We start from the raw sequence: 27,320 nt of genomic DNA on the forward strand, positions 1-27,320 counted from the left end.
CTCCCTCCCTCCCTCCCTTCCTTCCTTCCTGGTAGTTCTTTGATAACTTTCTCTGTCAACTGTCCTACGAGGGTTTAAGCATATGAACTCTTATACCACACTCAATGTCCAGGTTCAAATCCCTGGTCAGCCACCTTCTATCAGTATACCTTGGTTATTTAATCTCTCTCCACCTCATTTCCTTGTCTATAAAGTGAGAATTATAATAGTGCAAACTTCAAACCTCATAGGTCTGTTCTGAGAATTATATTAGTTAATAATGTCAGGCACTCTGAACATTACCTGACATACAGTAAATGGTCAGAAAGTGCTAGCTATTTTTATCATGTCTTTTTCTAGGAAATTGCACCATGATTCTTTGAGAGTAGTGCCATAACTCTGTAAAGTCCCACCTGCCCTCATCTTTAGTACACTGGGGTGCATATTCTCCATCTATGGAGAGTAATGCTCATGTAAGCAAGATGTTGCTCTCGCCCATTGCCTTATCTGTAATGGGCTTCCCATCCTTCTCAAGCATGTTGTTTCTACCCAGTTGCAATCATTTGCCTTGATAGGAAAACAAAATATTCAGAATACAGGCACTGGATATGCTGCTAGCATAGCTTTGATGGCCTTTTTGGTTGTCCTTAATGTGTTTTATATAAGCCTCAACTTGTTCCAACTTCAACTTCCTATAATTCTCCTCCTGTGTTTCTTCTTATATTTTTTGATCACAACTCTTGTAAAACCTGGGCTGATCAGAGAGCTTCATGTGCAGCCAGATTGACTCATTTAGTTTGGCTCATGCATGGTGTTAGAATTCTGCTTTTTAAGAGTGTCCTATTTTTCTTAGAGTTTCGACCTTGGAAAACAACTGCATTCTGGTTGCTTAGGGTGTATATGTCTGATGATAGTCAGTGTTCCTTCCCAGGATATTACCCTCTAGAATGATAGTCACTTTTACCTGAGTTTCCTGTGGTTTGCTCGCTGGTTTGAATGAAGTCTAGTTACAGTTTGCATCTTCCCTCTTGATAGATTCAGCTGTGAGGAGAATAAGTAAGGAACCCCTTTTGCTAGCTTCATTTCTGAACACTACAAACTTCTCTGTGGAGGGTAGCTTTTGGCTGTGGCACAGCCTGTGCCTGTAAACCACTGGACTGGAGTTTTACTCACATGTTCAGCAGCCACTGTATTGCTGGTCATCTGACTTACCTGCATTGCATTTAAGTTTTCTCTGGAGTTAAAGATTCTTGCCCAGTGTTCCTCTCAGTTGGGATGCAGGATTAATCAGTTCCTCTCTGTAAACTTTAGAAGCCTGTGAAGAGGCCTCAGAGGCGTAGATAATTTTGAAACCACTTTCACGAAAAAGTAGCTTATTAGATTCACTCTGGTTTTTAAGAGTGAGCTCTTATTAGGTAAAAAGCATTGGTCACTAGGGTTCTCTGCCAGAACCAGCCTTCAGAAATCCAGCAGCTGAATGGTATAAGGCAGACCATACCACAGGGGATATAGGGACTGGTGCCTTTGGGGAGGGCTTGCAGTGTCATCTGGAGTTCTGTGTAGGAGGTCTTATTCTGCAACCAGAGGGGCTCAGAGACAGCTAAAAGGAAATGTCCCTGCTGATTTAAACCCCTTTGAGTTTTCCAAATCAGTATCTAATGCATTTGCAAAAGCACTGCAACTGCTAATCGCTCCCATGGCCTCATCTGGCCAGCCAGCAACAGGCTACAAATCGATCTTTGTACAAGGTGTTTGTTTATAATTTATGGAGCTGATAGGAAGGCAGAGCCATCTGCTCCTCCAGGCATCAGTATTTCTAACCCCTCCCATTCCCTGCTAGGGCATTTTCACTTGGAAATCATTTATAATTAGGAGGAGATTACATTGTGGAGTCTGGAACATGGCTTCCTGCAGTCTTCTGCATCATTTTTTCTCCCCCTGGAGCTGCCCCCTGAAGCTCTTAAGCAGCTTTGATTTGAAAAATCCTTTCTTTCCTAACCTTTATTTCCATTCTGAGCTGCCCCGTCACCCTTCCCCACACGTGTCTTGCCTTTAAGTGCAGGGCAGGTTGCTGGAGTTACAGCTCAGGGATCAAGGACTGTTTGGTAAGGCAGCAGTTTTCAACTGTGTGGTCCCATACCAGCAGCATCAGAGACACCTGGGAACTTGTTAGAAATGCAAATTCTCAGGCCTCACCCAAACATTCTATGTTTGAATAAGCCCCCCAGGTGACTCTGATGCATGCTAATACTGGAGAAGCACTGTGATAAGCCTAGGCTGGGAGCAGAACAAAGATTTCTGCCGGCGTGTGGGTTGCCAGTGTCTTAGGCTTTCTTTCACTTCACCTTTTTCTCTACCTGCTTACATTATTGTTCAGTCCAAAAAGGGTGAGTTGTCCTTGTCATGAGTGCATCACTGTCATATGGCCCAAGGCTGTGTAAATTAACTCATCAAAATTTCGGCCTCGTGAGGAGAAGCTGCGCAAGTGAATTGGAGCAGTGACCACTCACCATTGTAACTGAGCATTGCCATTTCCACATGGGAAATTAATAGACAACGAGCAGCAAATGTAAGCTGCTAATTGGAACTTTGAAATAAAAATGAAATTGTAAACACACCACCCAGTGCTCGCAGAAGCAAAGCTCCCGAATCATTGTGTGCCTGCCACATCCCCTCCATTCGGGCAGGCTGGAGCCCCAGCTCACGAGCTGCACAGTTGCTGCGATTAAACGGACGCCTGGAGAAGCTCTGCCAGAGTTCTCAGCATTCTCTTTTCATTTGTCACTTGTATGTCTGTCTAGGAGCTCACTGCAGTGACTTTGAGCACTTGTGAAACTGGGTGGAGTTGGTGGGGAGGCAAAGAAATTTGAGAGGTGGTTGTTCATTTGGAATTATCCTAATATAGTAAACACAAACACAGTGGCTTGGATTGGAGGCTGACAAAATGCATTTCTGTCGATACGCCCAGTTTTTCAGCAGTTTAGAGCCAAGCTTTCCAGAAAAAGAAAAATCTTACTTGTACTCTCCTTCCCACCTTAGCTCCCCTTAGGAATTAACCTGACAGTAAGCAGTTAAATGCTTTTTATTTTACAGTGGTGGTGAGTTCTGAGAGTTACTATATAGGTTTCTATACGTTCAGCTGAGTTGTATGTTAACACATGTGAGATCTATGTATCACTAAGATAGAAAAGCCTGCTTTCATAAAATACCCATCATGAGTTTTTAAGATAGTAAACGTGGATAAAATGGTAATTGTGCAAAACTGTCTTAAAGTTTGGTGGTTATAGTCTCAATTGTCTGTTTCTTTTACCTTTCTGAGGGTTGTGCCAGCTTCTTGTTTAGAAGGTTAAGGTGGACTCACTCCCAAAACTTCCCCCATTCCTTTGGTTTTTTTCTCTTTTTTTATATATTGCCAATTGGAATTGTGTGTCAGTCTAGGGAAGGAGGAAAAGATTGTCATTTTTTGGCACCAGGCTTGGGACCCTGAGTAAGGAGCAGACGGTCTCAGTGCTAACTGGATCAATCTAACCACACAGGCTAGAGCAGATGGCAGGTTGGAAGCTGAGCAGTCCAGGGCCCTAATGGTGATAGCAGTGACTGTTTGGATGTCATTATGTTCTTAGTTAGCAAACAGAGCCATCCCTGTGGTCCCTCCCGATTCTATGTGTCATGGTGCTGTAGGTGTCAGCCCCCAAGGGTTGGCACAGTCACCTGATCAATGTGTTCTGATGTCTTTTTTGATCTACTTTGTCATCTCTGTGCCTTCGTGAACAACACACAGGGAAAGGAGGATGAATATAGAGGGTTAGACGTCACTGTGGGTCCCTGAGCCCCTAAGCCTTAAGGCCCCTGAGAAGCAGTTCTTTTTTTTGTTTTCCTTAATTTCCTGGGGAAACTTGCCCTTGACCTTCCAGGGTGGGCCTCTTGGCTTCCTGGAATAGATCACCTGGAATCTGGTGAGGGCAGCTGAGCTTGGCTTTTTTTTTTTTTTCTTTAAACCATAATGCTTTCGACAGTGGACATTCAAATAGTCTCCTTCAAATAAGAGAAGGACTGAAAAGTTTGTTTTCGTGTGCACTTGAAGTAGCTCTAAGTGAGACAAAGCCCAGAGGAACTTGGTCCCTTTGGATGTGTTGTGCTGTTCTGCTTGTGCCCATGGGTGTGGGCACCCTGCTTCCAAGCTCACATCAAGGGTAAGCTGCTTCCTGCTGGCAGGGAATTATACACTGGGCTTTGGAGAGTCAAATGAAAACCAAAACGAAGCGTTCAGGCACAGGCCCAGTGCTGGCCAACATCTCAGTCCTGTCACATGGAGCAGATTCTCCCCACATTCTGCCACCACCCCCACCCCCACCCTGCTCCCTCCTGCTGAGCCTGCTGCCTGGCTGACCCTGTCCATAATTCTTTGTTGCTGCCAACTACAGACTGGGGCTGCCCCTGTCTGTTTGCTTATGGTATTGATACAGCATAGTGAGAAATGAAGAGTTCCAGCCATCCAGCCACAGCTGGACTGTGTTTCTCTTGTCCTCTCTTGTGAAGTTAGGGACAGGTATTAATTAGCAAGGACCTATCCAGAAGTTTGAAGTCTCTAAATGTTCCATTTCCCTTAAATGAGAAAGTAAGACACAAACTCATGAAAGGACTTCCTTCTCCAATGTCGCATAGCAGGTATGCAGTGGAATTCTCACCCCAAGGAAACTTTACCTATATCACCTTTCTCTTGGAATCCGTGGTTTTGCATTTTCATTCATCTTAGTTTTGATCTCTTGGACAATAACAGCTGCTGAGTGGCTCTCCAGGAACAATCTTTAATAACTTTTCCCATATCTAATCTCTCAAATGATGTTTCCTAAGTGTGAGCTATGACTCAGCAGGTGGTTGTGATTGTGTTGACTATCTGTCGTTTCCTATTAAAATGGTAAAAGAGATATATCTTTCCTGTTTCTTGTGTTGCTTCTTCCATGACATTTTAGTTTGATTGACAAGGCAGTCTTTAGCATATCAGGCCCTTAGGAAGGCCCCCAAATTTCTTGGCACAGAATTTTTCACACCATCAACTCCAAACTTTCTTACCTTCTTTTCTTTCTTTGTCTGATGCAGCCTCCGTGAATGTGCTGGTGCAGAACTGCAAGATCTACAACGATGCCAGCTGTGACATTTCTGCAGATGGCCAGCTCCTGGCAGCTTTCATCCCTAGCAGCCAGAGGGGCTTTCCTGATGAAGGCATCCTGGCAGTGTACTCGTTGGCCCCCCATAACCTGGGTGAAATGCTCTACACCAAGCGATTTGGTAAGGGAATGGAAGCCCAACCTAGTGACAGAGGGATGCTGGTGCCTTTGCATGGGCATTCCTAGGTGAGGCATAGCTTAGGTTGGAGTACCGGTCATATCTTGCCCCTGCTTCCCTAGGGCACAGGCCAGAGGAAGATTGCTTGGCAGGAGTCTTGGCTGGTAGCATTACAGAAGAATCTCAGAATAAGAGTCCTTCCTGCCATGACAGCATCGCCAGCATGCTCCTGCTGTGATGGCCACAGATAAAGGAGGAGCTGTGCTCATGGCTTGGGAAAGTGGGCATACTCATACACTGTGAGGCCGTTTGGCATTGTGTATTAAAAGCCCCTAAAGTGTATGTTCCCTTCAATCCAGCAATCCTACTTTTAAGGAAATAATCAGAAAACTATACAGAAATTTATGTACAAGGATGTTCACAGCAGTGTTACTTATCATACAGGAAAAGGTCAAATGGTGAAGAATTGCTTAAATAAATGAAGGTGCATTGATAGGGTAAAATACCATCTGGCCTTTAAAATGTTCTTATCGAAGAATATTTAATGGAAAAATGGTCCTATGTAAGAAGTGAAAATAGATTTTAAAGCAGTATTTTCTTTTCTTTTTTTTTTTTTTTTTAAAAGCAGTATTTTCAGTATGGTACCAGTTTTTTTAAAATGTGATCCTATCAGTGGTTAGCATTTGTTAAGTACTTTCTCTGTGTCAAACACTGTATTCAGCACTTGAGACACCTTCTCCTTGTACTCCTCACTCCACTCCTATGAGAGAGCCCTTGGGTAACCAAGGATGCAAATTGAAAATAAAGAGAAAAGACTGAGAGGGAACATTATTTCCTTGTAATGGCACAAACTCTGGGAAACGTCTCTCTGTTCTGTTGGCTCTCAGGTCCCAATGCCATTTCGGTGAGCCTGTCCCCAATGGGCCGATACGTAATGGTGGGCTTGGCCTCGAGGAGGATCCTGCTGCATCCCTCCACAGAGCACATGGTGGCCCAGGTCTTCAGGCTGCAACAGGCCCACGGTGGCGAGACCTCCATGAGGGTGAGTGCCACGGCACATGCCTCCACTGTCGGGCAGCTCTCCAGGCTTGGTAAGGTAGTGAAGGTCAATGGGGCGATCTCCCAGCCCAGACTAGAGGTAGCATGTTTGTAAAGAGTAAGGAAAGACTGCAGTCCAGCCCTTCCATGACCAGCAGTCTTCACTTTTGGAAGCTCTGGACTATTAAAAAGCAGGAACTTTCTCACACCCTAGTTCCTGAGCTGACTCCCCAGAGACCTGAAAGTGTCTTTAGATGAAGACCAAATTGAGTACCTCCTTACCTCAACGTGAGACCTTGAGTCTGGAGATACATAAAGGACCCAGTGAAGTATTTATGCTTACTTTAAAAAAAAAATTTTTTTTTTAAAGCAAATTATAAAAATCGACAAACAGTATCCTATGAAGTGTTCTTTTCCACGGGTTGTAATTATGTTGGAGGATGAGGCCTTTGGGTAGCTGCTGTGCTCTTAACCATCTCATCCATTTCACTAGCAGAGAAAGGTCCTGGTGGAGCCCTTTCTTGTCTGAGGTGGACCTCTCTCATACTGCCGTGAAAGCCTTCTGGGCATCATGGGGTTAGTGGCCTTCTGAACTCAGCCATGCTAGTTTCTGACTGAGTTCCCATGGGGACTCATTTGCTTTTGCCAAGGGGAATTGAGCATTTGAATGCGTCTCTAATTAGATGGTATTTAAGCTCTGTCTCAAGCTAAGAACCTGTGAATTCCCTTAGCACTTTGTGCTGTGCCATTTATAGTTTTATGCACTTGTTTATGTCTTGTTTTGTGTTTTCTTTAGCTGAGTGGTGTGTATGTTTAATCTGCCCAATTAGGTTCAGTGTGAGCTCCTTAGGGGCATATCCCCCAGGGCCCTCCATTTAGTGCTGTGCATGTAGATGTTTGATGCTTGGAATGGAAGCATTTGTTTAAAAAAAAAAAAAAAAGGCCAGAGATAGGATCTGCTGTGTAGAAAGTGACAGAAAGTGGGTGAACTAGCATGGTTATTGCCAGCCTCTTCTCCCTCCCATCTCCTACAGGGACCCTCTGTCCAACTCTACTGAGCCACTTCCAAGCACCCTGAATTTCAGAAGGCTCTTTCTTGTCAGTGTCCCTTTACCTGGACTGTCCTTCTCTCTCTCAAATTCGACATCCATAGCTCTTGCCCTTTTGCGGGACCTTTCTAAACACTCCCTCCTTGTACCACCACCGTACCTGGCTACTGGCGCTCATGTTAGCACTCATCACACCAGACTGCACTTAACTTGTTTCCATGTCATTCTCCTCTTTTGAACTGTGAGCTCCTCGAGAGCGAAGACCATATCCGTTTCACCTTTATGAAGTTCAAGTACTAATAAGGAACCTGACATCTAGGAGAAGCTGAATAAATGAAGGAGGAGCTCAAGGCAAGCGTTCTCCTTAGCATTTCTAGGTCATATCGAGCAGAACCAGTGATAGGTGACCGCATGTCCCACCAAGCCTCTAAAAGGGGTGAAATATGAAACAGGCAGTCTCTGCTCTTGAAATCATACTGCCAGGCAAGTCCCAATTCTTGAATTCCAGATGACTTTGGAAATATCTGGTATTAGGTGAGAGAAGACATTCTGGGAAGTTCATAGGCCTGTTTTCTTACCTAGATATTTGAGGATGGACGTTGAGGTTTAGTTTAAATATTCTTATTTTGCTTCTCTTCAGCAGATTTGGATGGTAAAAGTACCTGGTTTCTGCCTTGCACCACCTAGAATCCTGGTCCCAACAGCTGTTCTTCTAAACCCTTCCTGCCTAATTGTGGAATAATTTTTTATAATCATTAAGAGACAGGATCTGATTTCGGCAACACTAATGGACATCTCCAGCCTCTTCCGGAAGCCAGGGCTCCTGCCCAACTTCTGGGCACAGCCGGCCAGTCCCCCATGCTAGCAAGGTTCCTCTTTTCCATAAGTAGCTAGAAACATCTGGCTAAGGGCAAACAGCTACAGGGCGGAAGCCAAGATGTTGTCACATGGGGCTGGCAGCTCAGAGAGCGCAGTTGGAGGAGTCTGCTGAGGAGATATGGTAATCCATTGCTGTCCTGCTAAGGGGCTCAGGGCAGCTAGCCAGCTGCTGCATGCCTCGTGACGAGCACTATTTCTCAGGCCTCCTAGTGAGGCTTTTTTGATTCTCAGTAGGCACCATCTGCCACTTAGGGAGCTGAAGTAACTAGAAAGCTCCCATTTGGGAAGTGTTCCTCTCACCTAAGAGACAGGATCTAGGATGCTGAACAAGGTTTTGCTTGCCCTATGTCCACCACATCGGACTTTAAACCCCTGCACTACAGAGAGGTTTCTGGTTTTCTAGGTCTTGGTTGCCCCTTAACATCCAAAGGTACCAAAGCACTCAGCAAATGTCCCTGAATTCAGTCATTGGTGGAAGAGAAGACACCAGCTTTTTTGGATAGCTGTGCTGTACCACTGTTTAAGGCAAGGAGTGCCTTTTTGTCTGAGAACAGGGAGCAAGGGTTTAATGGGACAGTAGAGCACCTACCTCTTAACACAGGTAAGTAAAGGTGGATGTCTCCACCTATAATGTGAAGCTCTGTCTTTGAAAGGAATGCTTTTGTGGGTGACGGACCCATCCTCAAGCTTCTCTACCCAGAATTCATTCCCCTTCTTTTTGGTGTTCCCTCTTGGAAATCACCATGGTAATTTTCAGAGGGGTGAACTTGTTGGGTCAACAGACTTTCTCAGGAGAACATCCTCCAGAGCCTTGACTTCCCTTATTTTAATTCCCATTCAAGTGACATCTCTCTCCCCAAGAGACAATCTCCTACCCAGTTCCATATGAAAACTCTTCTGAAAATGAATTGCTAATTGTTGCCTCACCTTGATGCATTTATTCTAAGCAGTTCTTCAGACCTCTGGATCATGTTTCTCAAACTGTGCTCCTCTGACCTGTGTGAGAACACATGGGGTCCTTGTCAAAAAGACACGACCGCGGGGGCCTACATATCCACGTAAGAATGGGGCGGGAGGGGTGCAGGTATCTGCATCTGTTCACCAAGCTTTCCAAGTAATTTTGATAACACACTGAAGTTGGAGAGCCACTGTTCTTAGGGACTCGTTTCTGCCCTCAGCCCCTTCAGCAAGGTGGAGAAACACAGGCTCTGACTTGTGGTTTCACGCGTGGAGCTTGGGTCCTTGGCTAATCCTGTCGCAGGCAGAGTGGCCTTTGTGCTCCACTTCCTGCCAGACCTTACTTAGCTTGCTGGCTCTCCGTGCTTCCCCTCCTGTCTTCCCTCAGTTGGTGTTACCCTCCAGGGCTCGCCCATGAATATCTGCCTGCTGGATTCTGTTCTGCCCCCATGTTGAGCCGTTTTAATTTTTACCTTTGTTTCTAGGATCAGGGTCTTTTTGATATTTCCCTTCTCTGCTTCTGAGGTTAGGTTCAGTCTTCCCAACTTTGGTGTGGTTGGCAAATCTAGAAAAATAAGACTGAGCACATATTTGATTGACCCCCTCCCTTCTGCCTGTTCCAGGCTCCTCCAGGCTGGGTATGCTACTCTGTGACTCAGGGTCTTATTTTTGTCTGACTCCCTTATCCTCGAGCTAGGGAGGGCTCTTTGTTAGTTTCTGTTTGGTTTTTTAAGTTAGGCATTTAGAGATTGCTGAGCTCAGGTTTTGCTAAATTCTCAAAACACTAAACTGCCAGTGTGCCCTCTCTGCTTTCATTTTCTAATTGGAACAAGGCATAATATTGTCACAGAAAACTGCAATTAATTTTCTAAAATAGTGGCAACTTACACATTGTAATAACTTTGGTTGTAACCAAGTAAAAGCATAACAAAAATACAAAATTACTAATGACACCAGAAATAGTCCTACACCAGACTGTTCTTCCACTTTTGTAGCAGTAATAAGTGCTATTATACCTAGGGCAAAAGTCAGCAGCTGTAGGGGATGGGGAGTGGTGTTGGGGCATTTTGAGATGGAAAGCAAAAATAAGGATTAGTGCTTTCAACATAGGAATTGAGATGCTGTATATTCTTTTTCCCAGAGGCATAGACCATTCCCCCAACAGATGGGGGTTGAGGGCAAAGAAGTGGTTCAGGAAGAACTGAAGAGGATCCTTCTTGCCTAATCCCTACAGGTCCTAGAGGCACTGATTGCTTGAATCTCACCAGTGCTGGTTTGCTTTTCTCTCTGTTCATTTTATTGGCAGAAGTGATGGATGAGGACACCATCATTTGACTTGGATGGGAGAAGCCCTAGGAGAAAAAGCAATTTAGCCCTCCTTTCTCTGTGGAACAGCATTGTGCTCTTTAAGGCAAAGCCTCAAATGCTTAATAGAGTCCATTTTATTGAAAGCTTTTTCTTTGTGGTTATGTGGCAAAACTGAATTCAACTGTTGAGCAGCTATTACCTAGACAGATTATTAGTTTGGAGGGGGTGTTGGAAAGAGAGCCAGCCCCTCCCTCCCCCTTCCCTCTCCCCCTTCTCTCCCTCCACTCCCCTCTCTTCCTCTCTTCTCCCTGTCTCTCTTCCTCTTCACTCCTCTCCTCCCCTACTTCTTCCCCTTGAGAGTTCTGCTCTTCAGTGGGGGACTGTCCACATGTATACCTTTTTCCTCTGGGGCCCTGGCTCTAGAGCTGTGCATCCCCCTCATCCTCTAGGCAGCAAGGAAGGAATGCAGATTTGTTACCATTTTTAACAGACCTATGATCTACTCGAAACTGGGCTGTAGTTCTCAATGTGTACTCCCCTGGGACCACATCAGCATCATCAGAGAACTTTGTAGAAATTCAGATTCTCAGCCTCACATGAGGCCTGCTGAATCAGGCGAGGGGTGGGGCCCAGCCATCCTTGTGTTATCAAGCCCTCCAGATGACTCTGCACACTCAGTCAAGATTAAGAACCAATCATTGACTGCATGGGGATCCTAGTTAGACCTCACCTGACAGTATAGCTTTGTCCTTTTCCTTTTTGCTCTTACCGTCTCTGGAACCTCATCTGGTTTGCTTCCATGGTGCCTAAATAACAATATCTTTCAGATACTTCCAGCAATTTGAGAAATTGATGCATACCCCCAACCTAAAGCATTCTGGATCAGGCTGACATCCTAGTGGTAGTACTTTAAGAACTAATCCTGTGAGGCCTTTTTCCATTTCTGATTAAAATTCTTACCTGCCCACAGTTGACTTGACTTGAGCTCTTCACCACAAGGCCATGCCTGCCTGCCTGTATGCTACAGAATACAGAGATGCTTTGGCTGAAAAAGTGAGAGGCTATCTTTGGCTGTCTCTCCAGGCCCTTCCCCATCTAAAGGAGGACTTCTTCAGTTCCTTTTTCCAACATTCCACTCACTGTTATCCTTGGATGGGAGACATCACTGTAATGCCCCTTAATGGAGGTCTTCCTGGTTATAAAGAAACATCCATCAGTTGTCTTTCTGTCTTTTATAGCCATTTTCTGTCACTTTTATAGCCATCTTCACAGAGCCTAGTGATGACTGATTATTATTATAAATTCATTAAAATGAACCACAGAAAAGGCTTGATATCCAGAGGGCACAAATTAGTCATAACTAAATTGTCGCTTAGATCTTGGGGCAGCCTGGGTATCCAGCACTGTAGCCCTGGCCAGCGCTGATGTAACTAACATGCGCAAGCTCTTTGGGCCTGTCCTAGCTCCATGCTTCAGTATATAATCTTCAGTATAACCTCTTTGCCCTGAATTTAGCCTGTGACATAATCTACTACTCGTCTCTACCTCCCTAGATTCTGAAAGTTGGATTTTCAGAAGTCACCTAAAACTCTAGTTCAATCCAGAGTATTCTCCAGAAATCTAAGGGAATGAGCCTTTCTTAATCTTGTCTGGCCTTGGGAGTGGCAAAAACCAAAAATAAAGGTACTTTATTATTGTACCCTGGAAGGGTACTATTTCTTCAAGGGGAGATTGGGATAAAAGAGAGACGGCTTTGTTGTCAGAAATGATTTACTCCTTCCTAAGATTTTGTCCTCATTAATTTTCTTAAAGCTGCCTGTCAGTTGATTAAAAGCTGCTTCCGCTGCAATTATCTTAAAGTTGACTTCTGAGATGTGGCACAAAGCATCTATCCTCAAACAGTGGCTTTCTTCAGCACATTGCAGGAAAGGGGGAGGGAGTATGGGAGAATTCAGGGGTGTCTCTGATGCACTTTGTCAGAGAAGGGAGGGGGCTAGATAAAACATTAAAAATAACAGTAGAGCTGCAATTAGTTTCGGTGAATTTTTCCATGACAGATTCCTCTAGAGTAACTCTTTTCTTCATGGCCTCTCGGTAGAGTGCAGCCTATTCTGTGCATTATTCTTTTCACTCAGTAAAGTTTTATTGAGCCCCTACTAGGGCCCAGGTACTTTGTGACATCTGGGAAGGCAGTGCATAAAATGGACCTGGTCCCTGCTCTCTTGCTACACAACTGGCAGCGGTGGCAGCTGCTGCTTTTAGTGTTTATTTATTTTGAGAGTGAGAGTACAAGAGGTGGAGGAGCAGAGAGAGAGATTCCCAAGCAGGCTCCATGCTGTCAGTGCAGAGCCTGACATGGGGCTCAAGCTTCATGAACTGTGAGATTGTGACCTGAGCCAAAATCAAGAGTCAGATGCTTAACTGACTGAGCCACCCAGACGCTCCCACAATAGGCTTCCTGACTGACTGGTCTTTGCACTGCTGTATCCCTAGCCTTCCCTGCACTTGGCACGCAGGAGACACTCAGGAACATTCCAGGAATATGTGTCCCTTTGACATCTTGTGCACTGTGTATTTCCTACATGTGCATGAACATACACCTCTGCTCACTGCCATCATCAGGGTGTCTAGCTCGCATCTCCATAACGGTAATTGAATAAAACTATCAAGGAGATAATCCTTCCAAAAATAGTGTCCCGCTCATTTCACAATTTTGCCCAATATCGGGTTCTCGGAGTGCCAGTCCCAGCTCGGAGATGTGGCGAGAGATTCCCAGTAGATAGCTTCAAAAGCAAAAGGCCGAACAGTTTTGTTTTGTTTTTTCAAGAATTGGTAAGAAAACCAATCCTTGCATTTGTAGAAGTTAAAATTATTTTAATGTATTCTAAGTATAAAATACAAAGTATTTTAATGTTTAACCATCCTCAGAGCTCCCCTTCCAAAAATATGTATCAACTAAAACATATTAAATGTATTTGAATATATTGAAAGACTGTCCTATCTAAGGTGAATCCCTACAACAACTATTCACCTGGCCATTTCCTTTGAGATTCATGAAGCCAAGGAAGTTCAAGAACTTGTGCTGTGCACAGACATGTGGGAATAGGAGGAAATAATTATTTTAATTTGTTCCAGGAGCATTAAATAAATGCCTTGGTATTTCATTTAGCACCAAAGTAGATCCCTCAGCTGAAGTAACCTCTCTGCTTTGTCCTAATGGCTCAAGATGGCCTTTCAAAAGCATCAGACAGTTGAAAAATAAACTTCTTGTCCTCTGACTGCTTTTTGGAAGCTCTTTAAGAGGAATAAGTGAATAAGACAGAGTTTTCAGATCCCAGCAAATGACAAGAGGTTGGCTAGAAATGACTTCAAGGCAGCAGATTATCAATGGCAGCAGAGGGCAACACATTCCAAGAGTTAAGTAAAGGGGGCGCCCAGCAAGCTCAGTTGGTAGAATGTGCAACTTGATCTCAGGATGTGAGTTCAAGCCCCACATTGAGTCTAGAACTTACTTTAATTTGTTTTAATGTTTTTCATTAAAAAAAATTTTTTTTAATGTTTATTATTGAGACGGAGTAACACAGCATGAGTGGGGGAGGGACAGAGAGAGAGGGAGACACAGAATCCGAAGCAGGCTCTAGGCTCTGAGCTGTCAGCACAGGGCCCCATGCAGGGCTTGAACCCACGAACTGTGAGATCATGACCTAAACCGAAGTTGGATGCTTAACTGACTGAGCCACCCAGGTGCCCCAATGTTTTGCATTGCGGAGAGAGAGAGAGAGAGAGAACAGGAATTTGTATGAGCCTGGGAGGGGCAGAGAGAGAGGGAGACACCGAATCCAAAGCAGGCTCCAGACTCAGAGCTGTTAACAGAGCCTGATGCGGGGCTTGAACCCATGAACCGCAAGATTGTAGCCTGAGCTGAAGTCGGACATTTAACTAACTGAGCCATCCAGGTACACCTAGAACTTTCTTAAAAAAAAAAAAAAAAGAAAGAAAGAAAGAAAAAGTTAAGAAAAGGAGCTATTGCTGTTGCTCCTTTTCTGTTGGGAGAGCTTTGGTTTGGACAAGGGGGATCTAGGCCGATTTGTTCCTGTTTCAGCTGAATAAAGGGGAGAATTAGGTGAGCTCATATTCTGATTCTTATTTTTAAATGGTCACTTTAAAAGCAACCTCCTACAAGTTCTAAACTCCAAAGTAGAATATAAAGAAGGCTTAGAGACAGTAAAAGAAATTAAAATTTCTGGAAAATAGTCAGATTTTCCTAGGGATGAAGAAACTTAAGTAATTCATGAATCTAAGTAAATCAACAGCTTGAAAGGAAGAAAAGATAGAAGGTGAGCAGACTCCCCCCACCACCTGCTCTGGGACTTGTGCATTTCTCAGCCTCTGAAAAGATGTGTAGCCATCCATTTCCAATGGAAAGGTCAGCTGTCTCTTAGCATCTGCTTTCCATTGATTTTTCCCTCTTCCCAGAGAGTTAATTTTCCTCTAGTAACCCTCTGTAAAGCCTCAGGGCCTCCCTTGATCTCCATCATTACTGAGAAGGCATTTCTCCTTCTCACAGTTCTTTTCTTCCTCTTGGCCTGGGCCTTCTCTTGTGGGCAGTCGGTTTTCGGTTGTCTCCTTCCTACCACCAGCTTCCATTGTCTTAGTTAAAGCAATACTCGACCTCTTGCCACCGTGGAGCCGCTCCAGTTTTACAGATGATGAGATTCCGCAACACAAACAAGATAACCACAAAGTTTTTTCTTTCAGCTCCTTATCTGAGCTGATCTGAACAGTGCAGTTAGCTACTCAGACTAACGGTCTGAGCTTTATTTTTATTGATATGCAGCTGAAAAGAAAACATCTTCTTGAGGGCAGCAGTACATTTTTCTTCTACATTTTAAAAGGGTGGAGAGGAAGGTTCCCCTCTGAGCAACTCTGGTTGCCTCTCATTCTTTTCCGTTTGTCTTTGAACAAGAAACAAGATCCCTTTGGTTTTGATCTGGAAACTGTTTTCTTTTGCTCCTACTTCTGTTAAGTAGAGTTTGAGGGATGGAAAGGCAGGTGGTACACGAGATGGTCTAGGACCCCAGAAGTGAATCATTCTCTTCTGCCACTCTCTTAGAACCATAAAGACCTTGGCAACCTGACTCATTCCCTGAGAATGTGCCGAGATGGCACTGACTCTTGTCTAGCACATTGACTCCAGTTCCCTTCATATAGGTTAGACAGAAAGGAGAACAGTCTGCTTGGGGAGAGGGTTGCTGTCACCATTTGTCATATACCAGGGAATAGCTGTGGCCAAAGCAGGTGAAGCCAGGTCTCTGCCAATGTCAGTCAGCAGCTGGGTTTTGTATCCAGCCCCACAAAGAGTCCCCAGGTCTTGATAATCCTCCTCTAAAGTAATGGAATTTGGTGCTGCAGCTTCATGGAGTGTCTCTCTTGTCAGAGGGAGAGAGGGATTTTTGGCAGGCCACCCAGCTTTGTCCTTGACGAGTGGTAAGTAAACCTTTATTTGTGATATATTTGGGGTGCCTTTAAGTGAAGGCCAGAGCTGTCCCTTAACACGATCTCAGATCTTCTTGTCAGTGCTGATGAACCTTCAGTGTACAGAGCCAGAGGTGGACCCCCCTGGAATTTGGGAGGAGATAGCTGATGGCTCCCCTAGTCACTGGGTCAGATAGACTGACAGCTGAACGCGGAAATGTTGGGAGAGTGGCCAGAGCTACCTAACCGCCTGTTAGCAGTGGGGAACTTGTTGAGCAGATATTCTTCCTGTCACTAGGGCTGACTAATTGTGAGGAGAATACCCTCCTCTGTGAAATGCTTTGGAGAGAGCTCCGGCCAGAGAATGGAGCGAAAAGTTCATCTCTGGATGATTCTGAAAATGGGCCAGGTTCTCATTCCTCTGGGCTCCTTTAGTTTGAGGCATCAAACTAGTGTGAAATCAGGAGTATTGGGCCGGATGGACTGTAAATCAGAGTCCTGCCCACCCTGCACCCTCTGTCCTTACTACACCCTCCCTGATATATTTTGCTCTCATCTCCCTCCTTCCTACCCCCACATTAGAGTGTGATAAGCAAGCAGGTGCTTATCAGGAGTCCTGGAGGCTGCTGATCCTCACGTGGGATCTTCTGGCTTCCTGCCACAAAGCAGGATTTAATCTAATATCCAAACCCTGGAGGAGATGGGCACTTGGGAGCTGCCCTTTCAATGGTGTTTAAGGACTTGACGGGGTTGGGGTCCCAGGGGGACTGCCATCGTCAGAGAGTGAATTGATGTCCCATGACTACTATAGCCGTAGAGGTTGTGACTATCTGTGCAGCAAGGTCTCTGAGGGTCTCAACCTTTAATTACTTCTCCCCAGTCCATCTGACCTTGTCTCAGCTGAGCTGGGTCATCCATCATACTGGTCTTTTGAGGGTTTTGTCTCCAAAGTAGGTTCCTGTGCTTATAAGCAAATTGATAGTATTTGCTTGTTAATTTTTCTGTAGCAACAGACTATAAAAGATAAACTTGTGACATGTGAGAGGCTTCTCTGCTTCTTTCCTGGTCTGAAACCTTTCTAGAAGAATTCTCTTACTCCTCGAGACCTCCATCAAAAAACTCAGCACCTTAAAGCATCTACTTTACCAAAACCTTATTCTCCCACTTTGTGCAAGGCTGCTTTCTCAGCCCAGCTCCCTGTAGTTAGGAGCGAGTCTTTGTGGCCTCAGCTGAGACTCTTCTTGTGAAGCTTTGTAGAGCTGCCACAGGCCAAGGCCGAAACCCCTCATCCAGCCCACTGCAACTAGCACACATCCCTCTGAACCCTGGTACACCCCACTCATGCCACCTAACCTTGGAGTGAAGGAAAGTTAAACAGTCAGTGATCCCAGACATAGTTGTTTGTCCTTGAGTGTGTGTCCCAACTCATTTAACCATGTGGCCTTTAGGTAGGGCAGAAACTATTGAGTTATCTTCTGGGAAGGAAAACTTGTGTGAGAAAGGGTAAAGGTAACCACACCCTATCCCCGACTTGAAGGAAAAGGGTTGATTAGGTGCAAAGGGAAAAGACAGGTATTGCCATCTGCACGGAGAGTCAGCCATTGAGGCGGGTAGAGAGCAGCAGCTATGAGTTCGTTCAGAGCACCTGCCAGATAGATGTGTGCAAGGCAGAGACTATCCAGAGGTCAAGCAACCATGTTCTACATGACTAGTTTAGAAATTCATAAACTCCATTGGGCTCTTTTTTTAGTAGTCTCCTCAGTTAGACCAAAGATTTTTGCTAATTCTTACATTTGGAGTTGAGTCAGAAAGGGAGGGCACAGGAGGTTCTTAAAGCAGCAGCTTCTGCCTCAAAACAGAGCCAATTCCATATCTGTAAGAGACCCATTCAACCTCAGGACCATTGCAGGGCCGTCCAGGCGGTGTGCCATTCGCCGCCCGGGCACATTTCTCAGCACCACAGAGCCTGGGAAACTATTCATAACAGGACTCTGTGTGTATGTGCCAGTATGTTGAGAACTCATGGTGGTGTCCTCTCCGTTCTAGAGCCCGTCCTGGTGAAAGCGTTTCAGATAGATGACACCCAAAACACATGAACAAGGGTTCCCACATCCAGGGCTGCTTATCTCCTCATTCTTGTGCGTGCAGCGGACCCTTAGCTCAAGTTCTACTTTTCCTTTTTTTTTTTTTTTTTTAATTTTAAATCTTCATCAGGATAATGTGAAAAGTAATAATTATTGTACCACCCTAAATTCCTTTTTTAATATTACTTTCTAAACCACATCTCATTTGGTCTTCCTTTTTTGTTGTTGTTTTTTCCATCAGGGGAGAGGGAAAAGCAGATGTAGTTCATCCCTGTTTTATAGATTAAAACCTACAGAGGCCAAAAGGGAAAAAAACATTGACTGAAATTCCAGTTTATAGATTCTTGGCTTCATATCCTCTTCGTAGGCCCTGACCATCTTTTTTGAAGCCCCAGATGCAGGTTCCTGATAATAATAGCAACAGTTACCATTTATGAGCTTGCACTGTGCTGGACATTTTATACACATCATGCCTCTTCATCTCTCCAATTATTTGGATATTGGTGTTGTATCTTCTTTGTTTGTTTAAATAAAATTATTTATTTATTTATTTATTTATTTATTTATTTTAAGAGAGAGACAGAGCACAAGCAGGGAAGGAGCAGAGAGAGAGGGAGACACAGAATCCAAAGCAGGCTCCAGACTCTGAGATGTCAGCACAGAGCCAGACATGGGGCTCAAACTCAGAAACTGTAAGATCATGACCTGAGCCAAAGTCAGACACTTAACCAACTGAGCCACCCATGTGCCCCTGGTGTTGTATCTTTTTAAACTGATATCTGGAGAAGTTATTGTTCTAGAGAAGTGGTGTCAGGACTCCAACCCGGGCTTTCTAGCTAGAAAGAAAGTCCCCATCCTTCATTCTCCCACTGTCCTGTCCTGTTCTGTGACTAAAGTTGATGTGGAATGTTGTGCAGCTCAGAGGCCAAAGCGATTGGAGGCTCTCTTTCACCTACGCTATAAACCCTTAGCCACAGCTAAGCAGCCTCATGAGAAAATAGTAGCTTTGGAAATAAGCCTACTATTGAAGGGAGACTCTCCCTTGGAGAAATGGATACGATCTATTTAATGGTGATTTATATAAGCTAGAAAGAAGTCATGTACCTGTGTGTTCAAGATTCCCCTCTTCCCTGCTTCCTACATCTTAGTGCACCTTTTAGGTTCCTTAACAATAGCAGTTTTAACATTGCTTTTAAATAGATGAATTAAGAATGTTCTCTGGTGTTATCACCCCCTCCCGCCCCCCTATCACCTTCAGTTCCCCATTGCTGTGAGAGCTGTGATTTCCATGGTAACGGGACTCCCAGTTGAGCTTGGCTCTCACTGGTTTGTCTGGTCAGGGGAAAGTTAGGAGCAGGCCTTCCTAGGGAGTGGAGCTCTGACAGCCTTTCCAGGGGGCCGCCTTAAAGCCACAAAGTGAGAAGAGCTAAAAGGCTGTAAGGAGAGCACGAACAAGCTTCCTGCAGAAAAGGCCAAGCGTCCTCTAGTCCTGCTCGACAGAGTTGTAGCCTTCCTCTGAAGTAAGAAGGTCCCGGGCTCCCCCTGCCACCTCAAGTTCTGCAGTATGTGCAAGAGGCCTTCCGTTTCCAGCCTAACTGGCTCCTTTCCTCCCTGGTTAACTTGCTTCCAGCCATAGAAGGGACTTTGTTAATCTTGGTAACAAATTATTTCTCCTCGAATTCTCTTTTCTTCCCTCTTTTCTCCCCCACCCAGAGAGTTTTCAACGTCCTTTACCCCATGCCTGCCGACCAGCGGAGACATGTCAGCATCAACTCTGCCCGCTGGCTGCCCGAGCCAGGGCTTGGCCTGGCCTATGGTACCAACAAAGGAGACCTGGTGATCTGCCGACCAGAGTGAGTGGCCCAGGGTGGGTGGCAGCACGGGTGGGAGAGGGTCATCCAGACTGAGGATGGGAGTAATCAGCACCATCTGTAGGTCTGGCCGTGAGGTGGGGTCTCGTAGAAGGGAAATCGAAATTCTGCTAGAGCCTGCCTTATTCTCTGTGTCACTCTGTAGAGGGTCCTTTTCACTTGGGGTTGCTAGGGTTAGCTTTCCATCCCAGAAGTCTTCAAAAGACTGGTTTAGTTATTATGTCTTCTTTAATCTAAGGCAGTGGTTTTTTTTTTCTTTGTTTTCTATTGTTCTCTGGTTCCCTAGTGATAGTAAAGTTTCCCTGCAGGCAAAAGCATAGATATCAAAGATTCTTTTCTAAACGCTTTTTGAAAAATTCAACAGGTGGTCTTAGGTTTGTGTAAATGCCATAGACATAACTTAATAAATTTGGAAATAGAGTATTGTTAAAGCCCTAAGTTGTCAGGCCACTGATCTCTAGCAGCCTGGTTCTGGGTCCTGCCTGTTTTCCTTTCTGCTTGCGCTTTGTAACAGTGAAGGCAGATTGGAAAGCTTCATTTAAAATCAAAATGAGCATTATCCGGTGTTGAAGTAAAGAGTAGGAGGGGACGGGGAACCATAGCACTTCTGTGTTAGGTCCTGATGACACCCCTTCCCCTTCTGGCGTTTTGGGGAACAGAGGTCTCTTCTTTCACTCAAGACCCTAGGAGTCAGCCAGGTCTGTCATCAATTTCCAGACCCAGCCAGGTGGGGCGCGTGGCGCTCTGTGCTTCAGTGCAGATCAGGCTGATTGCTGCGTGGGCCGCTGCAGGGTTCCAGCCAACTAAATGCCACTTCTGCCTCCAGGCCGTCCTAATGCTGTCCTTCACGTGGTGCAGCGTCTTCTCCCAGGGTGTTCTGCAGATCACAGAGCATGGCGTGACTGGTCTGGTAGGGTCTCTGGCTGTTGGAAGTGTCCGCTCTGCCTTTTCATAGGGCCTTTGGTGATTTTTCCTAGGGTGTATATTTGGGTCAGTTCTTGTGGCCTCATAGGTGACTGGTGACTGAACCCTTGTCAGCTGAGCTAGGTCAGTGGCTCAGGAGAAAAGGAAACCCGGTTCTAAGGGCACCTATTTCATTCCATCCTGAAATTTTGGAGGCCCTCCCAAAGAGAGGCTGCCATCTGAGACTATGGTTCCGCCAGCTGCACTCTCCCCAGGCTCTGTGTCCAGAGAGCCCCTTTCCCTAGCTCCTTGCGCCTTTCCAGAACCAAGCCTCCCTCTTTGAATGACTGTGCCACTGTTAGCCCTGTCACTGGGTCTGTCCATTTCTGCCCTCCCTCTGGCATGACCATAGTCGTGGGATGAGTCTGCTCTTAACTCTTCCTTTTTCCCCAGAGCACCTGAGACTGATTATCTTATCTCTCCCACTTAGGTATGTATGAGAGGACTCTAATAGGCATCTTCTCCAAACCTGGCACAGAATTCTGGACCATAATTTTATTCTTACCAACGCTGTAGTTACAGGCCCTTCTTAGTCCCCGTTTCTCCAAGACATCCTTCCTCAGCATTACTGTCTTGTCTGTAGCTCCAGCCATGGGAGTTTGTGCCAGCCAAACTCCCAGCCCCTTCCCTTGCAAAAGTGACCTGCCCCTCCAGAGGCAAAATCTCTACCTCCAGTATGTCGTGGTCCCACAAAGGCTTTTGTGCCTGAAACCCTGGCCTCCCCACTTGGTGTGAGTCACAGACACCTCAGCCAAACATGAAGCTGGCTTTGGCCTCTCTTCTCTCTTTTCTCCCCATATGTCGTCTTCAGGATCCACCCTCACTAGGCTGGAGCTACCCTGGACTCTGCCTAGGGAACTCTTAGCTGCAGGAACCTGGACCTCTTCCAGGAGCACGGGAGCACTCGCACTTGACACCACAAGCAGCGTCCCATCGCAGACCAACTTGTGTTGGCCTGAGAGAGAGCTAGCTTGGCCTGCCTGTCTTGCTGTTTCCTGATTTCTTGGGTCATTTTGGCAAATACCCCAAATCTTAGGGTACATATTGAAGGGAACTGTGTACATTAAGACAGATATGAGTCCGTCCCAAGTTGTTCAGAGCTTCTCCGCTTCTTAGTCCCCTTCATATCTGTGGGATTTAGTTTCAGGCACGGAAGACCGAGCAGTATTCCAGTAAAGAAGGGAAGACTCAACCCAGGCCTCCCAGCAGATCAGGGACAGAATTAGGCTTCCTGACTTTCCAACCCAGAGCTCTTTCCTACAGCTGTTTGGGTTTTGTTTTGTTTTTTTAACCTTTTTTCAGTCACAAACACCTTTGAAATTCTGATGGAAACAATATACGTTCTTCCACAAAAAAAAAAAATACCACAAAAACACACATACAATTTCATAACTCTCTTAAGGTCTCAGGTAAAGAATGCAACTCTAGGGGCACCTGGGTGGCTCAGTCGGTTAAGCGTCCAACTTTGGCTCAGGTCATGATCTCACGGTTTGTGGGTTCAAGCCCCACATCGGGCTCTGTGCTGACAGCTAGCTCATAGCCTGGAGTCTGTTTCAGATTCTGTGTCTCCCTCTCTCTCTGACCCTCCCCTGCTCATGCTGTCTCTCTCTCTCTCTCTCTCTCCTTAGAAATAAATAAAACATTAAAAAAATTAAAAAAAAAAAAAAGAATGCAACTCTAGATTACATGGAGGCATTTAAGCAGGGCAGGTGATGGATGTGATGGGAAATGAGAGAGGAGTGAGAATGTTCACATTTTTTCAGTAGTCCGCGGCTGGTCTCTGGCCTAGAATGAGGAGAACAAATGAATAGGGAGGTAGGAGCTCAGGCTTGTCTCTCCAGCAGGCAGATGCCTCAGGCTCACCACCCATCCCCTTGTGTTAGAGCTCTGGTACACCCCTTCCCGAGGGCACTGCAGCCAGCCAGCCAGCCAGCTGGGCCAGGATTACAGCCCTCCCTCTACAACAGGTGGCCGGCTGCCTTTGTCCACAGACACAGGCAGCTGCACCTTACTTTGTGCTTTCCGTCCTGCTCTTGATTTCTCCTCCATTGTCTTAGCCTCCACACTCTCCAAGCACAAAGACAGAGGTCACAAGCCCCCGGGGCATCTCTCCATGGCACTAAAACCCCACTGACAGAAGAACAAGGCCTAAGGAAATACCCCCATCACTCCAGGGAAAGAAATTCTAAGGACAGGTGAGGAGAGGAACAGCTGGCCCTGTGGCCTCTGCCCGAAGCCATTAGGGTGGCTGATAGCCCGGCACCCCACCCTTCCCAGCAGGGAGGCGCTCCTTTCTGCTTTGCTTTGCTCCCCCACCCGCCACTCCTCCCAAGCTGCTGCTGCGCCTTTGGCTGACTGCCAGCCCAGCCAACACCCCCAGCGATAACCACAGTGGGCGTGAAGTACCAGATTGATGTGAGGGGGTGCTTGCTCACTTCCGGCTTCATAGATCAGCCCTACAAATGGTGGGGAGGTGTTGCTGGGAAGACCACTGCTTCTCAGAGTCAGCTCTGAAGACAGAATCGAGGGACTCCTGCCAGAAGAAACTAGGCCAGGACCGCGGGGCATCAGGCCCCCTGGCTGAGTGTGGGACTCCTGACAGGGCCCCAGCTCTGTGCCTTAAGAGGGAGCTACCACTGTAAATGGTGATTACCATCAAGCATCATTGACCAAGGAAGGAAAAGGCACATCCCTGAATCAAAAGGGGAGCCACAGAGACTTCATCTTTCAGCTGTCCCACAAGAGTCACGTGCCAACTCTTTCCCACGTTGCAGAGATAGTGGGGATAGATGCCTGTCTTTCTCTCCAAAGAGACAGTCATGTGGGGCAAGCCTGTGCAGCCATTTAAGTGATAGATGAAAGAAGGATGCTCTCAAAGGGAATATTCCCTAGATGTCCAGAAGTTAGGGGCGCCTGGCTAGCTCAGTCAGTGGAGCATGTGGGTTGTGGTTTTGAGTGTGTCACATTGGGTATAGAGATTACTTAAAAATAAAATCTTTAGAAGCACCTGAGTGGCTCAGTTGTTGAAGCGTCCAAATTTTGATCCTGGCTCAGGTCTTGATCTCAGTCATGAGTTTGAGCACAGCTTACAGCTGCTACTAAAGGAAGCCAGGCATGAAGTGGAAGTCCATTTTGAAAAGGCTGACGCTAAGGCCCCTGGGTGCTTAACTGACTCTTGATTTCAGCTCGGTCATGATCTCACAGTTCATGAGTTTGAGCCCCATGTCAGGCTCTGTGCTGACAGCTCAGAGCCTGGAGGCTGCTTCTTTTCTCTCTCTCTCTCTGTCCCTCCCCTGTGTGGTCATGCTCACACTCTCCCTCTGTCTCTGTGTGTGTGTGTCTCTCTCTCTCTCTCCCCCCTCTCTCTAACTCTCTCTCCCTCTCTCTGTCTCTCTCTCAAAAATAAACAAACATAAAAAAGAAAAAAAAAAAAGGAAGGAAGGAAAGATTGACCCTGATTGGCCTTCCCATGCCTCCTTATCCCTTTGTGTGTTGGCCTGGCTTCCAGGAAGAACCTAAGACAAATAGTGACTCTTTTGATCCTAAGACCCAAAGAGAAAGGAGCTGGGTTGGGACCATTCTTCAGCTTGTAGATGGAAATCAGTGTTACTGGGTATTGAAGGCTCACAGTTCCAGTGCTAGAGAGTGTGCCTTCAACTCTGATCCTTCATACAGTACCTGGAATTCTAACCAAATTTTCAAAAACATGAGTTTGTTGTAGTCGAGCTGTTCTGACCACGGAAAGTAGAACAAATCAGCGCAAGCAGTAGACCTATTGGTGGGGGCAGAAAGGCAGGGGGGTTGCCTGGACAGCACATCTGCCAGTCTCCATTTCCTCCTCCTGTTGGCCATTGACCTCATCACCGAATATCCCAAATTTGCAGTTCTGAGCTGACGATGCACGCTGCCAGATAGAAAGTGTTTAAGGGGTCCCTTTGACCATCAGCATCATGCTAACAGTCTCGGCTCCAAGAGTGGGCCTCCAGGTGGCCTGTCTTCTGAGACAGGAAGGAAGGTTCTTGGTCGCACAGTGCATAGTTCAGCGTAGGTTTGCTGTGAACTGTTTGTTGTCACTAACCAGCCCTGGCTAGCAAGAATTACAGAGGAAGGATTTGGCAGGGACCCAGATGGTATTGCCACCTGTCAATAAATCTTGACAAGTTTGTAAATCAGAGGCTCCCTGGCAGCTGGCTTCACATGGTGCCTCATGCAGCCAGGATTTGCTCATCAGAAGCAATAGTGAGGACTTTGTTTTTGGAGGTCTCCGCTGTTGACTGCTCTAGCCATTTGCCTCTTCCCTAATGGAAGGTCCTCTCCTGTCACCTGTACCCTGCAGTGCCCTGCTGTTCTCAGACATTGCCCACAAAAATAGCTGACTATTCCAAAGAGGAAGGAGCTGCTCCTTTTTAAAGGGATGGTTTGAAGATCACACCAAATCCACAGCCCCATGGGCCTTCAGGAGTAGCCAAGAGGTACAGGGCAGGGAATGAAGGGTACTGTGTCTGGCTGTGGCCCTTCCCCTCTGAAGATGCTGGTGTGCCCTCAGATGAAGCCCATTCCCCAGAATCTTCATGACCCTTGAAAGACAGGCAGGGGGCTCAGGCCTAGGCCTATTTCCTTTCACCTGCAGTAGCAGAGCCTCCTGACACACAGTCCTACCTTATCTAGTCTTTTCCTGGCTTATACTCTTGACCCATAGGCTTTGATTTCTCTGCCTTTTTTTTTTTTTTTTTAATGTTTATTTATTTTTGAGAGAGCAGAGGAGGAGCAGAGAGAGAGGGAGACACAGAATCCAAAGCAGGCTCCAGACTCTGAGCTGTCAGCACAGAGCCTGATGCAGGGCTTGAACCCATGAACCACAAGATGATGACCTGAGCCAAAGTCAGACACAGAACCGACTGAACCACCCAGGCGCCCCTGATTTCTCTGCTGTTTATTGAAGAAGGTCTGCCATTAAAGGAAGATGGCCTAGGCCTCTCAGTTGGAAAGCTAGCTTTCGTTGGAGCTGATCTTCGCTTGGCCATCCAAAGCAGAACACCACAGACTGGAGGGCTTAATCAACAGAAATTTATTTCCTCACAGTTCTGAAGGCTGAAGTCTCAGATCAGGGGCCAGCATGGTTGGGTTCTTGTAAGGGCTGTCTTCTCACTGTGTCCACACACAGTGGTGGGAGAGAGAGTGTGCACGAGATCTCTTTCTTACTCTTGTTCTTTTGGGGGTTTTTTTGTTTTTTGTTTTAGATTTTATTTTTACGTAATCTCTATACACAGTGTGGGTCTCGAACTTTACAACCCCTAGATCAAGAGTCACATGCTCCACTGACTGAGCCAGCCAGGAGCCCCATTTTCTCACTCTGTTATAAAGCCACAGCTCTTTTGGATAAGAGTCCTACCTGCATGACCTCATTTGACCTTAATTACCTCCTAAAAACCCTATGTCCAGCTACAGTCACGCTGGGGGATAGGGCTCTGGTATATTCTGTCCGCGGCAGCACTCTTCAAGCACAGTGTGCATGCCCTGTCTCATTTAGGAGCAGAGCTGGCTGTTTTGAGTATCTCTTACAGTCTCCACAGGGACACCAGAGTTGCTTTTTTGTTTGTTTGTTTGTTTTTTAATTTTCAAGTGAGCTCTATGCCCAGTGTGGAGCTTGAACTCACGATCCTGAGATCCAGGAGTCTCATGCTCTTCCCACTGGACCAGCTGGGCACCCCAGGGACACCAAAGTTCTGATGGGCCCAGACACCTCTTCCTCATCTCCTATCCACACCTTCAGCACAGCACCCCACCCTCAACCACAGTGACTGCTAGGTAACACCTCTTCCTGGAAAGAATCTTTAAAAGCAAAGCAGTCTGTGTAATAGGATTGCCGCCTGGGATAGCAACTCATCATAGAAACATCAGAAGCCACTGCTTCCCTTCTGGCAGCGGTGCCATGTGACACTAGAGAAACTGCCTGATGGGGGCACCTGGATGGCTCAATTGGTTAAGCGTCCAGCTTCGGCTCAGGTCATGATCTCACGGTCAGTGGGTTCGAGCCCCGCATTGGGTTCTGTGCTGACAGCTCAGAGCCTGGAGCCTGTTTCGGCTTCTTTGTCTTCCTCTCTTTCTGACCCTCCTCAGCTCATGCTCTGTCTCTTCTCTGCCTCAAAAATAAATAAACATTTAAAAATTAAAAAAAAAAAAAGAGAGAGAGAGAAACTGCCTGATGGTCCATTACAGGGAAAGGAGGAAGCAGGGCAAGGTTGGCAACCTGGAGAATTGGGCACATAGAAATTCCTCTCTGCTATCAGCAGTGCAGCCGGTGGCCACTCGAGGGCCTCTCTTCTACCCCAGTAGGAAGTTTGGGGGCACTCAAAGTTTGGGGGCCATCTTGGGCTCTAGGCGCACCTTTTCCAACTGCTAGTCCAGCCTGCTTTGGCAAAGGAGGCTCT

At 46.1% G+C, this 27,320-nt stretch overlaps 1 protein-coding gene across 7 annotated transcripts in view; it reads left to right on the forward strand.

Moving 5' to 3' along the window:
* The window catches only part of AMBRA1 (autophagy and beclin 1 regulator 1), a 181,265-nt gene that overhangs the window by 144,631 nt on the left and 9,314 nt on the right, over positions 1 to 27,320 (forward strand). For all 7 annotated transcript variants that reach the window (XM_039226730.1, XM_039226731.1, XM_039226733.1 and 4 more), the window contains 3 exons: positions 5,080 to 5,268; positions 6,153 to 6,307; positions 19,769 to 19,908. In XM_039226730.1, the coding sequence (XP_039082661.1) occupies positions 5,080 to 5,268; positions 6,153 to 6,307; positions 19,769 to 19,908 (484 nt within the window). The remainder of the gene's footprint in view (positions 1 to 5,079; positions 5,269 to 6,152; positions 6,308 to 19,768; positions 19,909 to 27,320) is intronic.

Source organism: Hyaena hyaena, unplaced genomic scaffold, assembly GCF_003009895.1.
Source record: "Hyaena hyaena isolate Hyena2069 unplaced genomic scaffold, ASM300989v1 scaffold_23, whole genome shotgun sequence".
In the NCBI taxonomy this organism is placed as follows: Eukaryota; Metazoa; Chordata; class Mammalia; order Carnivora; family Hyaenidae; genus Hyaena; species Hyaena hyaena.